Genomic DNA, 15779 nt, shown 5'->3' on the forward strand with positions numbered 1-15779 from the left:
AGACTGAATCACAGACGGGAGGTTTAGCCAGAAGTGGTCCGGCCAGGTCTGGGATTTAGACCTGGTGGCCCAGGTAGCTGTGTGTCAGGGAAGGGGTGAAGAGTAGGGAAATCAGGAGTGAAGGCAGGGGGAGAGGTCAATTAGCCTTACAGGAGGTGAAGAAACCAAAATGTGAAATAGATCTTCCTGGAGATGGGGCCAGCTCCTGACAGTTCCAGGGCTCCAGAAGCAGTGGCTCATCAACGCCTGCTATGAATGGTAAAGCTCTGCCCTCAAACCTGCTTTCAGTTTGCAACTTCCATGAAGGGCATAATGTTACCCTGCAGTAAAGCTAGGGCAAGGCATTCTCACTAATGAACAGGCAGCACCCGTGCGGACACAGCAGCCCAGTGTCCCCTGCAGGGCTGTAATTCTCAAGGAAGTGAGTGCAGCCGCTTTGAGGGTCTGTCCCGTCAGGACATCTTGGGGAAGGCCGATGTCATCCCGCATGAGGACTGGGCTTGCTGCTGAGACTTGAAGAGGCAGAAACCTCACCAGTACTGAGATGCTGTAGGACCTACCTGGCATTTGGAATGGTGGTCAATGCCTTCTGATACTCAGAGGGCATGGGGCCGAGATAGGCCGTGAGGTCAGCATCCTGCCGGAGCCTCGACTGGGGATGCCACCAAGACCAGCTGCTCGGGACCTCTCTACTATGAGCATTTCCAAGTTTCAGATCCAGAGCTGAGGGGGAAGTGCAGCCTGCACAATGCACCCCTCCTCCACCTGCCTGTGGGCTGTGCTGTCACTGGACAAGGCCAGGAACGGACATAGCCAGAGGCTCCTGGGTTCATAGAATGGCCAAAGAGGATCTGCTTCCCATAAGCAGCATTCTTCAGGCTCTAAGCTGTAATAATCACAGTTGTTTTTATCTGCACCTAGATTCAGCAGAAACCTAGAGGCTGCCTGAATTGGGGTTGGTCAATGACTGGCCAGTGATGGCGTTTGCCTCCAGGGACCATAGAGACAGGACAGGAGCTCCTTGCCAGAGTCTTGGGGAAATATGTCAGAGTGTACAGGAAGGTCATTCCCTTGCTCACCAAGCAAAACAGTGTCACACACCCTGCAGAATTGGACACGGCCTTCCCAAACCTCCAGGAGCCCAGCCAGTGAGGGAGAGACGTCCTGAGAGGGCTGAGATGTGGGGCCACGACTTGCTGGGTGACACTGGGCTGTCACTGCTTCTCTCCAAGCTCTGTGTCGTTTTTCCTCCCCCACTCCCACTACCAAGGACTTTACTGAGTGGTGAGAAAGGGAGTGTGCCCGCCAGGGGTGCAAGCCCAGGGACACTGGCCCAGTTACCATGCATAAGGAAAGAGGAGTCCCCTGGCTGGTGGGGAAGCAGCCACTGCTGCTCGGGTCACAGTCATCAGGGAGGAGAGGCACAGCCATGGTGCCCATGGGTCTGTCAGAAGCCCGGCTGCCCCTGGAAGGGAGGGCCTGGACAACCGTTTACGCTCACGACCACTAAGGCCCCTCCCTGCCTCCCTCTGGAGGTCATGCTTGAATCAGTTTAAATAAAACAGGATTCCCTCATGGGTGGGAATGATTAACTACACAATTATTCCATTCTGTGCTATTCATCAAACACTCAGGTCTCACAGAAAACTCTAGGTTTCCCACCAGGTTGGGAATTTTTTTTGAAACGCTACCCGTCACTTCTTTATTTTATGTCAGTGCAGCGTCCCCGGGTGTATACAAGCAAATGTGGCTCTCCGTGTGGGAGACTCCCCAGCGTCGTCTTTGGGAATTCCCTCTAGAATTCTATTAATATTAAAATGAAATATTCTGCCAAGTCAAGTCAGGGCTGTGAAAATAAAGCTTGCTGAGGCGATTTTTCTTTCCGAGTTTATGATTTCCCAAGAATAAATTACCACGTGCAATTCATCCTTCATCCCACGCAGGCTCCACCAAAGACTGGTGCCCACCTACGAGAGCGCGTCCATCCGCCGATTCCAGGAGGGACGCGTGGACAACATCAGATCGGCCACTCCAGAGGCACTGGCTTTTGTGAGAGCCATGACTGACCACAAGGCTGCTGTGCCAGTAAGTCCCGCCCCATCCCACGGCCACAGGAGACCAGTGAGGCTGCTGTGGGTTGCCCTGGGTTGCCATGGGCTCGGCCCTCTGACCACCAGACACTTTGGCTCCAAGCAGCTTTTTAAACCCCGCGCTGCCTCTGTGTTCTGTTGACAGGCTTCTGAGAAGCTTCTGCTCCTAAAGGACGCCATCCGTGCCCAGACTGCATACACAGTCATGGTGAGTGACATCGCACTACCTCACAACACTGCACTTGAGCTGTGCCTGGGGCCTGCCAGAATGGACATCATGGCATGAGACCCTGTGTGAGGGCCCAGCCAGTTACTGTTACTCAGGGATTTGGCAAGGCCGCTTCACCACTCAGTCTCTTGTTTCTTCGCTTTAGAACCTAAGTAACATAGCATTCCTGCTTTTGACATGGATTTTATAAGAATACAAAAGTTACCACTTTTCAAACCCTTTGAAACAACCATAATGATAAAATAGCACCTAATATGTATAGCATCTTGCAGTTTATACAAGAGGAGTCAACTGGGAGGGGAAGGGGCTCAAGCCTGGCAAGCGGTGGGGGTCACACACCTTCCCCAATCTCAGGCAAAGCAGTATCTGTTCCCACCTAGGGCCGCTTTTGCCTCTTATTCTCTGTATATTCATTTATACTACCTGTGAATAAAAAGTCTTTGCTGAAAATTAATAGGAAAATCAAACTTGCAAGGGAAATGTTTCTCTAGCTTAGAGAAATAATTTATTTTCTGGCATTGCAAAGCTATTGTTTGCAATAGCAAAATAGAGAATAAGCAGCGACTTGGGCTGCTCATCAATACCTTCATTGCAAGTCATTCTAATACAGTCTTTGAAGGATCATATAACCTATGAGAAGGAGCTGAACAAATTTCACTATAGATACTTGAAAACAGAAACAATGCATTTCTGGATTTTAGAACTAGCCAACATAGACTTCTCTCTAATTCAGTTGCTAGGTCCCTAATTCATCTAAATACTTAAGTGTTTGCTCTATTTGGAGAAAATGTAGCACCCACTCATGTATTCAGTGGGTTTTTTGTTTTTTTTTTTTTTTTTTTTTTGGTCTTCATGCTTTATGCCAGGCAAGGTGCTGGGTGCTAGGAAACAAAATATGAAGTCCATAAGCCCTGTCCTTAGGGAGGTTACAATGTAGTTGGGAGAAGAGGCCCTTCAACGTGAACACCAATCCCATGTGAAAAGAGCCCTCAGAAAGTAGCAGGGGACATGGAGGAGCCAGATGTTTCCTCTGCTTGGGAAAGCCAGGAAGAATTCCCAGGGGAAGTGGTGCTTCCTGTGAGCCACAAAGGATGAAGAGAGGCTTGTCAGGCAGACACAGAAGGGAAAGATGGCTCAAGAAGGGCACCACGTGCAAAGACTGAGAGCCTTAAGAGAATAAGACCCACTCGAGGAAAAGCAGAGCACAGCTTGCAAAGGACAGTGGAGCAGGGGAGATGTTGGATTTCCCTGTTACAAAAGTGTGTTATGGTGACTGGGTGGAAGAAGGACTGGTTGGAATTGGGGGTGGGAATGTTTGCTGAGAGGCAGATTTGCTGGTTAAGAACCTTTCTAATATGGAGGAAGAGCTGGTGTTTGGACTGGAGTAGGACAGGGGCAGGGTGAAGGGGAAGTCGTAAACTCCTCCTCTTGGTGGAAGAAACTCTTCGTGCATGGTGAACTGCACACAGGGTTACTGTCACTCTCTCTGAAACCCTCCAAAAACAACAGCAAGGGATTTTTGAAAGCCATAAATACACCAGGGCAAAGAGAACGGGAAAGGAGTGGCAGCAACGCGTTAGAGCTGGAAAGTAGAACACATGGCGACTGACTCAGCAAACAATGAGAGAAGCTTGGGAGACTGGGTAATTTATGAAGAACAGATAATTATTTTTTATTGTTGTGGAGGTTAGACGTCCAAGATCAAGGTGCCAGAAGGTTCAGTGTCTGGCAAAGCCTGCCCTGTGCTTCCAAGATGGCACCATGTTGCTGTATTCTCCTGAGGGGACAAGCGCTGTGTCCTCACATAGTGGAAGGTGGAAAGGCCAAGGGCTGAACACTGTGTGCAGCCTCTTGTATAAGGGCCTTAAACCCGTTCATGACCTAATCGCCTCCTGAAGGTCCCACCTTCTAATACTATCATACCATTAAGTTTCAACACATGAAGTTTGGAGAGGACCCAAACATCCAAACCATAGCAGTTGATGATCTATATAAAAAGCAGTTAGACCCTCAGTTCCTCTCTACCACCCCAGGCAGCCAGGCTACTAGCCCCACTCCCCAGTGGTGGGCTAAAAGTTCATTTTCTAGAGAGGCTGAAGCAGAAGGACTCTAGACTTGAGGACACTAGGCATGGCTGAGGGAGGGAATACTGTACGGAAATTAATTGGTTAATTAAAATCTTACTACTTTCTTCTTACTAAGCCCTTCAGCCACTCAGCTCCATACACACTGGGAACTAGCTCTGTAACCACCCCTCACCAAGCAGGAGATTAGAAGATTTCTCTGTGGTAAGATTGACCAGGCCAAGAGAGAACACTCACAGAAACTGATGGTTGGGGCCCACAGTGAAAGAGCCTAGTCAGCAGATGAGGTAGTGGTTTGCCAAGAGGCAGAGCTACTAGTTAAGAACCATTTTAATATTGAAGAAGAGCTATTGTAAGGACAGTGAAGCCCCCAGGTTAACAAATACATTATCACACATAAATCTTCTAATCATATTTTCAGTGCTTTATTCTTAAATACAAATAGCCATAGATCCTTCAACATTGAGGAGACATAAAAGAGTAAAACCAACACCAACAAACATTTTTGCTAATTAAAAAAATTTTTTAATTAAAAAAATCTTTTTAAAAAAAACTTGAAATGGACCAGGCACAGTGGCTCATGCCTGTAATCCCAGCAATTTGGGAGGCCAAGGCAGGCAGATCACCTGAGGTCAAGAGATCGAGACCAGCCTGGCCAACATGGTGAAACCCTGTCTCTACTAAAAATACAAAAAAGGCCAGGTGCGGTGGCTCACACCTGTAATCCCAGCACTTTGGGAGGCTGAGGCGGGCGGATCACGTGAGGTTGGGAGTTCAAGTCCAGCCTGACCAACATGGGGAAACCCGTTCTCTACTAAAAATACAAAAAATTAGCCAGGTGTGGTTGCACATGCCTGCAATCCCAGCTACTCAGGAAGGCTGAGGCAGGAGAATAGCTTGAATTCGGGAGGTGGAGGTTGCAGTGAGCCAAGATCATGCCATTGTACTTCAGCCTGGGCAACAAGAGTGAAACTCCATCTCAAAAAACAAAACAAAACAAAAACACCACCACCAACAACAAAATTATCCAGGTGTGGGGGCACATGCCTGTAATCCCAGCTACCAGGGAGGCTGAGGCAGGAGAATCACTTGAACCCGGGAGTCGGAGGTTGCAGTGAGCTGAGATTGCACCACTGCATTCCAGCCTGGGTGACACAGCAAGACTCCTTCTCAAAAAACAAACAAACAAACAAAAACTTGAAATGAAAAAAGTACAAGAAACAATTGAACAGTTTAAAAGTGATCATTGAGATTCTTTGAAAAATAAAAGGAGTTATTACATCTATATATGATAGGAAACTAAAAACATCTTTCAGGAAGTAAAAATAACTCTGGGGGAAAATATGGTAGAAAAAAATTCAGTGGAAGAATTAGAAGATAATCTGAGACAATATCCCCAAAATATCAACACAATAAAGAGATGAAATATAAGAGAGAAAAGAGGCTTAGTCCAGGAGAATAATATTCCAAATAACTTGCTTAATAGATGGAAAAAACTCATAGCAAAGGAAATTTCACAACACTAAAGATGAAGAGAAGATTCTAAAATCTATCAGAGGATAAAAAAATCAAATACAAAGATCCATAAAAAAGATGTAATTAATTTCTGAACGGCATCATTGGAAGGTGGAAGATAAAAAGAGCAGTGTCTTCAAATTCTGAGAGAAAGTGACCTTCAACACACATTTCATACCCAGCTAAACTGTCATCAAGTTTGAAGATACATCAAAGATATTTTTAGACAGAGAAAGTCTCAAACATTTTACTTACTAAGCACCATTTCTCATAAAGCTACTGGAGAATGTAGACTTCTAAAGTGAGAAAATAAAACATAAAAGAGGAAATCATAGGCTCAAAAAAATCAGAAGATTTAACACAAGAAAAAGATAGAGGGATGCCCCCAGGATGACAGTAAAAGGAGATCACAAATCAACAGTTGTTGAGTACACCTAGAGAGCAATCAGTCCATAAAGAAGCAAGAAGTGAGAGGATGAATGAAATTCTTGCTGCATGTTTAGGAATCAATTAGAAACAGATACATGGGGCCTGGCACAGTGGCTCATGCCTGTAATCCTAGCACCTTGTGAGGCTGAGGTGGGTGGATCACCTGAGGTCAGGAATTCAAGACCAACCTGGCCAACATGGCAAAACCCCATCTCTACTAAAAATACAAAAAATAGCCGGGTGTGGTGGCACATACCTGTAATCCCAGCCACTAAGGAGGCTGAGGCAGGAGAATCACTTGAACCCAGGGGGTGGAAGTTGCAGTGAGCCGAGATCACGCCACTTCACTCCAGCCTGGGTGAAAGAGCAAAACACCGTCTCAAAAGTAAATAAATAAATAAATAAATAAAAGAAATAGATACATGGAAAGCTAAGGAAGTAAAAAAATAATTTATACATTGTCAATTCTAGGGAAAACAAAAAATTCAATAAGAAAGGAAATCCAATCATAGTACACTACATGACCCAGCTGTGAATACTTGCTTAATTATACTTATGTATATCGTTCTGTATACATGATTATGCTGTATCTTGATCAAACTACAAAGAGTTAAAACATAATCTTATTGGGAAGATGGGAGAGTAGAAGTGTGCTGGGGGAGCAGGGTCATAAAAGAGCTGAAATTGGCCGGGCACAGTGACTCATGCCTGTAATCCCAGCACTTTGGGAGGCCAAGGCAGGCGGATCATGAGGTCAGGAGATCGAGACCATCCTGGCTAACACGGTGAAACCCCATCTCTATTAAAAATACAAAAAAATTAGCCGGGTGTGGTGGCAGGTGCCTGTAGTCCCAGCTACTCAGAAGGCTGAGGCAGGAGAATGGCATGAACCCAGGAGGCAGAGGTTGCAGTGAGCTGAGATCGCGCCACCGCACTCCAGCCTAGGCGACAGAGTGAGACTCCATCTCAAAAAAAAAAAAAAAAAGAGCTGAAATTTCACTGTCTATAGCAAGAAGATTATAGGTAAAACTAAGAAATTCAGTAGTGGTAACCTAAGCATATGTTTGGAGGAAAGAAAGTATATACCTAAAAGAAATAGCTAAAAGACTGTAAGGAATTGCCTCTATGGGGTAGGAATCCGTGCTGGCAAAATGACCTAGGCTTTTGGTTTATTTGGATTTCTAAATGATATAAATATATGACAATAACAACTTTAAATTTATTAAAATGTCTAGGAAAACACCCTCCAAAGCATTGCATAGGGTTGTGTTAACAATTTTAAGTTGATGAGAACAACCAAATCAAAGAGATGGGTTTGGGGAAAGGAGAGATACAAAGATGCTTAGGATGTGAATCTGGTGTGTGGTTGGACATGGAGGGTAAGGAAAGGGGCAAAGAAGCAAGGAAACCTAATAACTGGTAAGCATATTTGCCAGTGGTCGTGGAGAAATAAAGTTCCAATGACAAGGTGGTCCAAAGCCCCCATCACTTAGTCTCCCACTTTTCTATGTTTTTCCTTCCTCACACTTGAGTTTATGATCATGTTTTTTTGCATGGTTGATGAAATCTGCCCCCCACTACACCATAAGCTCCACAAGGACTGCGTCTACAACTGTCTTGTTCTCTGTTGTGGCTACAGGACCTCCTGCACCAGGCATATAGTAGGCACTCAATTAAGATTCCCTAAATGAATTTAACTCGTTATTACTCATGGCTCTGAGCCAAACAACCTGTGAACTCAGTCTCTCTTGCTACAGTTATTCCAAGGTGGTGAAAAGAGGGGTGAGATGACTGTTCACAGGGACGCTGCTTCTATGGACCAACACAAATCAGGAATTAAATAGAGGAAAACAGAGAAATTAAAAGAGTAGTCTCCTTCATAGATGGGCTCACCGTTCTTTCCTTCCGTCCTAACAGGCAGGGACGTCTAAAGTGAGCTGTGGTTGTGTAACGTTTGTCTTTTCAGCCTCTAATTAGGTGCGTTCAGAGAGACCAGAGCCTGAGTCATCTTTATGCATTCATTCGCAACTGAAAGAGAACAGCTGTCAAATCCCTAAACGTGCCTTGTAAACCTATACCAAGTTCATCGTGAATGGGAAGTTTCCTCCTGTGCAGGGCTTTGACAGCTAAGTGGCCATCCTACAGAACAGTGAAACCTCAAGCGTTACTCACAGTTACCCTGATGTTGACCCAAAAGTGATTGCTATGGGTCAGGGTGGCCCCCTGAGTCTCCATCAGCCCCTAGAATTGCTCCAAATAAACATGTAGTCCAAAAAACCAGTGTGCATACTACATACCCAGCCTCAAGTGGGGGAGCTGTAGAATGAGTACCCGGCCCCACTTCCAGACACCTCACCCTCCATGAACCCCTCCTACATTGACATCCTGGAGCTTTCTCTATATTTCTATCCTTTGATAAAAGTTTAAATATCTTGTGATAAAAAGAAAAAGAACTTTTATCATTCAGCTGGCTCTTTCCCCTTGAAAATGTCAGCTGAGCCTGCTAAGGGGTCTAGTTCCTGTCTCAAAACGATTTCTTAGATTACGGATCCAGTTTAAATGAATTGATCCTGACCATGAAATAGCAGCCAAGATTCAGGAACAGATCTCACACCCTCTGTCCTCTATCTCTTGTTCCCTGGGCTCCTACTGGAGGAGACAGCACTGGTTATGGTGAAAGTCTGTTCAGGACAGCCTGGGACGCCCTTCACAATGCTTGCACAAGATCCAGCAGTCCCTAAGCCCTGCACACAGCCTTCTTCCCAAACTCTCACCCTGCCCAAGCAGTTGGTAGTTGAGATGGCCAGGCCAGCCCCGTTCTTTCCACTTAGAGAACCAGGCAGATGTAGGTGTGTAGGGGATGCTCAGACTCACTAACCTTTAGCTCAGACGTCTCAAGCTAGAACCCAACCTGCTCTGGACTCATTCAGTGCATGTAGAAATACACAAGTGCCTGGGAGCAGAGGCCGCATGGTAGAGCGATCAGTCCTGAGCAGCACTTATACACATTGTTGGCAGCAGGCACTGGGGTAGGCATGAGCCGTGGCTGCTGGAGTCACCAGTAGTCCTGTAGACTAGAGAGGAGGGAACAAGGAGGTGCAGGGGGCCCACTTCTCATCTCCTGTTCTTTGTCCCCAACTACACAGGCCCTAACAGGGATGGCCATTGACAACCACCTGCTGGCACTGCGGGAGCTGGCCCGGGCCGTGTGCAAGGAGCTGCCCGAGATGTTCACAGATGAAACCTACCTGATGAGCAACCAGTTTGTCCTCTCCACTAGCCAGGTACAGCCCCGTGCAGCTATCGCCCAAGAGTAGTGTAGTCAGTAAGCTTTCTAAAGAGCAGTGACGACAAGCCCACTAGCTGGAGTCAGGCAAATCCTGCCTCTGCTTTTTCTGAACTATGTGACCTTCAGCAAAATGATCTGAATGTTCATTAGAAGATGGTTTACTGACCAGGCTTGGTGGCTTACAACTATAATCCCAACACCTTGGGAGGCTGAGGCAGGAGGATTGCTCCAGCCCAGGAGTTTGAGACCAGCCTGGGAAACATGGAGAGACCTCATCTCCCTATTTTTAAAAATTAGCTGGGCATGGTGGTGTGTGCCTTAAGTCCCAGCTACTAAAGAGGCTGAGATAAGAGGATTGCTTGAGCTGGGGAAGTGGAGATTGCAGTGAGCCCTGATTGTACCACTGCATTCCAGCCCAGGTAACAGAGTGAGACCCTGTCTCAAAAAAAGAAAAAAAGAAGAAGGTTTCCCATCTCCTAAATGGGAGTCATCAGCAGACCCTACTTAGCCGAGGTGGAGACAGCACAGGAACACACCCATTCTGGTGCCCTAACCATTACACCTTACTACCTTTCAATCTATTACTACCGTTTCCACGGGCTCTGACGCCCAGCAGGTCTGCAGTGAAGTCTTGGCTTGGCCAGATACAATGATGTAGGGAGAAAGCCCAGCCCAGGGCCTGGCAAGGACAGGGCCCTCTAAATAGGTCACAGATATTATTATAAAGGGCCACGCGACCAACAGCAGAACATTCGTGGCCAGCCCAACATCTAACCAGTGCATCAGCGTGTCCTGTATGACAGCCACTGCCACAAAGACAGAATGCAGTCCATTACAGAGTGGTTGTGGTTTAGGAGGGGAAATGCCCCACAGCCATCAATTTACTAAAATGCCATCTCATCTGCGAAAGGCTGGACGTGGGCAGTACTGGGGTTGATAAGCTGTGTTTGAGGACAGAAGCCCACTCAGTAATTGGATGTTGTCATTATGGCAGTGAGCACGCAGACGTGAATAAACGAGGACAGAACACAGCACCATACATTTCTCAGGAAATCATCCATGGGCAAAAAGTGCTTTGGAATGGCTTTATGGCCTTCGGCTATTGCACGGCAAATTTATCTGACAATGCGGTGACTCTATTAGCAAGACTAATGGTTTGTTCTGCCCCATTAAAACCGCCAGTGTCACTTCCAAAGGCCTCAGCACACAGCACCAGAAACCTGTAAGTTTAAAACAAACCAGGCCCTGCACCTGCCCAAGAATCCTTTCTATTTTTTTCCCTAGGACCAGCTAATAAAATTAATCTGGGGTGTGGGAGTTTTGTTGTTTTCCAACTGGAAAGCAGCATTTATGGCTTGAATGCTTTCAGAAACATACTTTCTTGGTTTGTGATCTGGATTACAAAATCTCGGCACTCTGATTCAAAACATACTAGGTGCATAAGTAAAACTCCAGTTGATGGCAATCTTTGAAACACCCAACGCTGGGTAATTGTGCATGGCCAGGCTGCAGGAAGAAATCAGAGCAGCCAGGCAATACTGACAGTAATTAAGGATCTGGGGGAAATCGACAGAGAGGATGGGCCAGATTTCCTCTAGTTCATAAATTCCTCCCTCCGGAAAGCATCTAACTGTGGGGTGCCACCAGGGGACCATTTAGTAAATTACCTGATTGCCTCCATGCCTCAAATGGCCCCCAGGTGAAGTGGAGACTCAGCCCAAGACCTAGCACCAGGTCACTCTGGGAGTTTCCAACTCCACAAGTAGAGCAGATTGCACACCAGGGAGTGGGCTTGGGGCCCCTCATCCTCTGATATCATGCAGTTAGATGGGTCTGTTTTTATGACTCTGGCTGTGTCCATCCATGCTGAAGCAATCACTTGATTTGGTTAATTCAGTCAAACCCCCAGGTGGAAAACAGTCAGAGAAGCCAAGCCCAGTCGAGGCTGGCAGGCTGCATTCCAGAACAAGCAGCTCCTGACCTGTCCTCTCCTCCAGGTGCCCACAACCATGGAGATGTTCTGCTGCTATGGTCCTGTGGTCCCAAATGGGTATGGTGCCTGCTACAACCCCCAGCCAGAGACCATCCTTTTCTGCATCTCCAGCTTTCACAGCTGCAAAGAGACTTCTTCTAGCAAGTTTGCAAAAGCTGTGGAAGAAAGCCTCATTGACATGAGAGACCTCTGCAGTCTGCTGCCGCCTGCTGAGAGCAAGCCATTGGCAACAAAGGAAAAAGCCACGAGGCCCAGCCAGGGACACCAACCTTGACTCCTGCCACTAGGTTTCACCTCCCAAACCCAGCCTCTAGAGCAGCCAGACCCTGCCGATCCCCACTCCCGTCCCTTACCCCAGCTTTCCACAGCTCCCTGTCCTCAGGGTCCAACCCACAGACCACACAGAGGCATCACACAGAGCCGGAGTGTTAGGAGGAAACGATCCCCTCTTTATGCATGGGAATCGTCATTTTCAAGGTGCCTTTGGGCCTGCACACTGGGAAATGGGACCAGCCTGGCTCAGAGGCAGCCTGGATGCACCGGGGAACCACACTAAGGACTCCTTCTGTGGTCCTTGGAAGCATAGTGTTCATGTCTCCTTCCCTAGCAGGACCTAGTGTGTCCAGGTGATGCTTCTGCCCAATGAAAGGATGAGTCACTCTATTACAGGCAACGTACATAAATGAGTTAGGAAGGAAGAGGCTAACTCCAGGTCATTGCCTCTTTTCTTTTTTGGGGGAGAGGAGGCTGTGTTTTGAGATTCAGAGCATTCCTATCGTGGCATTCCCAGTGTCTCCACTGAGCCGTACAGTCCTGCAAGCACCCGCTCCTCCTACGCACACCACAGAGCCCAAGTCCATTTAAAATATAGTGACTTGGGCCCACAAACACATTTCTGCTTTCATGCCCAGGGGCAGCCTTCTGTTGAGCTCAGAAAATTGTGTCCAGCTATTCTGAAAGGAAAAAAAAATTTATCTGTGACTGCCCTGGAGTTGCTGCCACTCTCTGCTTAGCAGGCGGCATCAGGGCCAGTCCAAGATGAGTAAACTGCACAGCCCCAAGCAGATGGCACCTGGTGCCGGTGGGTTTGCAGAGGACCTGGCCCCTTCCCAGGGTCCTGCCATTTGCATTTTTTCTGCATCTTTTTCCCTCTCCTCCCCTCCTACATGCTCCAGTAGGTGAAGACAGATGGTTACTTTGGGTTTTTCTGTTATCTGTTTTGTTTTAAGACAGAGATTTTTAAGAAAACCACCCTGACATTAATTTCAGAAATTCTTAGTGATTCAAGCAGGACCCTTAGGCAGCTGGGCTCCTTTATTTGGAGCAGGCTATCCAGGGACTCTGACAAAAACCCATGTGGTAGAGCCTAGAGCAGGGCTCTCTTCTGGCCTCAGGGACTGAGGGGACAGCTGGCAGGGAGCAGGGCTGGGAGGAGGGCACAGCCTCATCCAGAGTCAGCCCCAGCCCCAGCCCCAGCTCCAGCTCCAGCCCCAGCTCCAGCTCAAGCATGGGCAGGACAGGCAGGTCAGCAGAGGCAGAGTTGAGATGTCTCGAGAGACTGTGATCATAGAAGAGATGCAAGAGGCACTTCCCATTAGAGCACATTTTTATGGGAAGTCTAAAGGGCAGAGGGAGGGAGTAAGAAAGAAACCAGAGAAATCTACAGCATAGAGCCCGTGTGTTCTGCTCCACATCCCTCCAATCTTGCTGCTTCCTGCTGAGCACTCTGCTCTAGCCCAGCAATCCTGTAGGTCTCCCTTCTTTGTGCCACTGTGAAGGCTCTCCACACTTCGACCTGGACTGTCACAGGCTGGCAGAGGTGGGGTGGGCATTTGACCTTTGTTCAGCTCTTTGAAAACACAAGCAGCCTCAAGAAGTGAGTTCCTTGAACCCCTGGTTTTAGATGGAGGATCTCTATTAGATGTTGTGGGAGATTTGGGCACTACCATTTGAACATACAAACTTAAGTCATTGGCCTGAGATTTATGCTCCTTCCCTCCCACAGCCATCTTCCTGGTCTGCTTAGGAAGTTGCAGCACAAGGGTCCTGGGTTTTCTGGGGAAAGGCAGCCCACCTGCTGTAAGTTGGCCCAAAGCTACTTGTCTGTTCTCTCCAAGTGACCACAGTGCAGATCCGAGTTCTCCTCTGGTTCCTTTCCCTCCATGGATTTCTGGGCAGACATAGAGCTCCAGCTGTGGGGCCAGGCAGCCCCACCAACCTTGGCCAAATGACATGCATGCCCAGAGACGCAATTCCCTCCACTGTCAAATGAGAACAAGAATGTCCCCACTTGCAAGACTATGAGGATTGGAGAGCATGTGTGTCAAGGACCTTGCTGGGTCAACAATTCATTTGCCTTTGTCTGGAGTCTGCCAGCAGCAGTAGCCAATGTCTAAAAGACACAGGGGCCAGGAGAGAAAAGGGAGGAGAGAACTAAGTCTCTCCTAGTCTACGGCATGCTCTCATGGGGTCAAGTAGGGGCAGGGAGGCTTCATGGGGCCTACCTTTGGGATGACATTACCCCAGTGGGCATTGTTTGGGTGGTTTTCTTTTAAACTATTTACACTGATATGACAGACCCAAACTCATATCTGCTATTCTCTGAGCACATGGAAAGGTAACTCACCCTGTACATTCGGATATCAAACTATGCACTGTCAGGGCTGTGAGAAGCGCAAACAGTAAATGCTTGGCAGGAGGGAACACTTCCTCTCTCTGAGGAAGAGGCTGGAAGCTGGTCTTCCCCCTCCAAGAATACACGGGTGCACTGAGTCTTTATGCAAAGGCAACACTGAGCCATGGCCAAGGGCATCTCTGCGGGGATCCTGGGAAAGGAGCCTGCTCCAGGTGTCCCCAAAGAGATGGAAAACGAGACAGTCATTTGGAACAGTGATGCATAATAAAATATATGTGGCCACCTTACAATACTGCTAAGTTGCTAAAATATATAATGTTAATATTTGAGTTCTATTTTTATAAAATAGTTCTAGATTTATGGCAATATATACGTGTATAGCCTTTCGATTTTAATTTCTAGTTTTGTGCTTTGAAGAAATATATGTAAGATTAAAGAACTGTATATTGTAAGCATTATATTCAAATTATTTAAAAATTGTAAGTCTATATTCAATAAAAAGTAATGCCAAGAAAGATGTTGTTGGCCATTGTTTCTACCCAGACTCACTTTAAAATATAATGTCATAAATTCTCTGAGCTGGGTCAACAATTCATTTGCCTTTGTCTGGGGTCTGCCACCAGCAGTAGCCAGTATCTAAAAGACACAGGAGCCAGGAGAGAAAAGGGAGGAGAGAACTAAGCCTCTCCTAGTCTATGGCATGCTCTCATGGGGTCAAGTAGGGGCAGGGAGGCTTCATGGGATGCTTGTGATCAGGTTGACAGAAACCTGGGTGTAGACAGAAAGTGGGTGTCTCCACTTAAGCCTGCACAAACATGTGTGGACAGCATGGGGCAGAGAAAAGAGCACAAGGCTCAGAGGCCGGATGCCTGGACAATAAACACAGCTCTGTTTCTAACTTACTGTGGACTTTGGGGAAGTCACTTCGCCTCTCTAGGCTTAGTTTCCTCACCTGTACAATGGGAATATTGATATCAGCGTTACTCACTTCCAGGGTTGTAGAGAGATGACATGAGATGGTGACTGTTTGAAAATTTAGGAAGTGGTGTAAAAGCCAAGCCTTCTTGTTGCAGGCTCACACAGACATATGCACACAGCTTCTTTTGCCCTGCACAGCTGAAATACATTCCAAGCTGCAAGATATCCTCATAGCCATGAAAATCCACAAAATCAGAACGGAGATTCCTCCAAATGGAAGCCCAAATGCCTTCCAATTGGACCCTAAAAAAGAACCACACACTTGAAGTGTGTGGGTTTCTGGGATCTGGGATGCTGGAAAGGCACTATTCAAAGAGATAATGGCTAAGAGTAGTCCAGCAGGAGTGGAGGGGAAAGGGAAGAACAGGATCTGAGCAATATGGGTTTTGCTCTTATCACAGATATCACAGCCATCCCCAAAGTAACCAGATGCAGAGACAGACACTGAGAGAAGGGAAAGAGCAGGCAAGCCGACACGCAACATACAAAACCACACCACCCTCCTGCGGCCTCTGAAGCTCCCTGCGGGGTGGGTGT

The 15779-nt window shown here is 47.2% G+C and overlaps 1 protein-coding gene across 1 annotated transcript in view; it reads left to right on the forward strand.

Annotated features, from left to right (window-relative positions):
- Positions 1–14779, forward strand: part of CHAT (choline O-acetyltransferase) — a 51713-nt gene extending 36934 nt beyond the window's left edge. Inside the window, exons 11-14 of the mRNA XM_054435272.1 lie at positions 1944–2085; positions 2236–2298; positions 9494–9631; positions 11634–14779. Of these exons, the coding sequence (XP_054291247.1) occupies positions 1944–2085; positions 2236–2298; positions 9494–9631; positions 11634–11903 (613 nt within the window). The 3' untranslated portion in view covers positions 11904–14779. The remainder of the gene's footprint in view (positions 1–1943; positions 2086–2235; positions 2299–9493; positions 9632–11633) is intronic.
- The last annotated feature ends 1000 nt before the right edge of the window (positions 14780–15779 follow it).

This window comes from Pongo pygmaeus, chromosome 8 (genome assembly GCF_028885625.2).
Source record: "Pongo pygmaeus isolate AG05252 chromosome 8, NHGRI_mPonPyg2-v2.0_pri, whole genome shotgun sequence".
Lineage (NCBI taxonomy): Eukaryota > Metazoa > Chordata > Mammalia > Primates > Hominidae > Pongo > Pongo pygmaeus.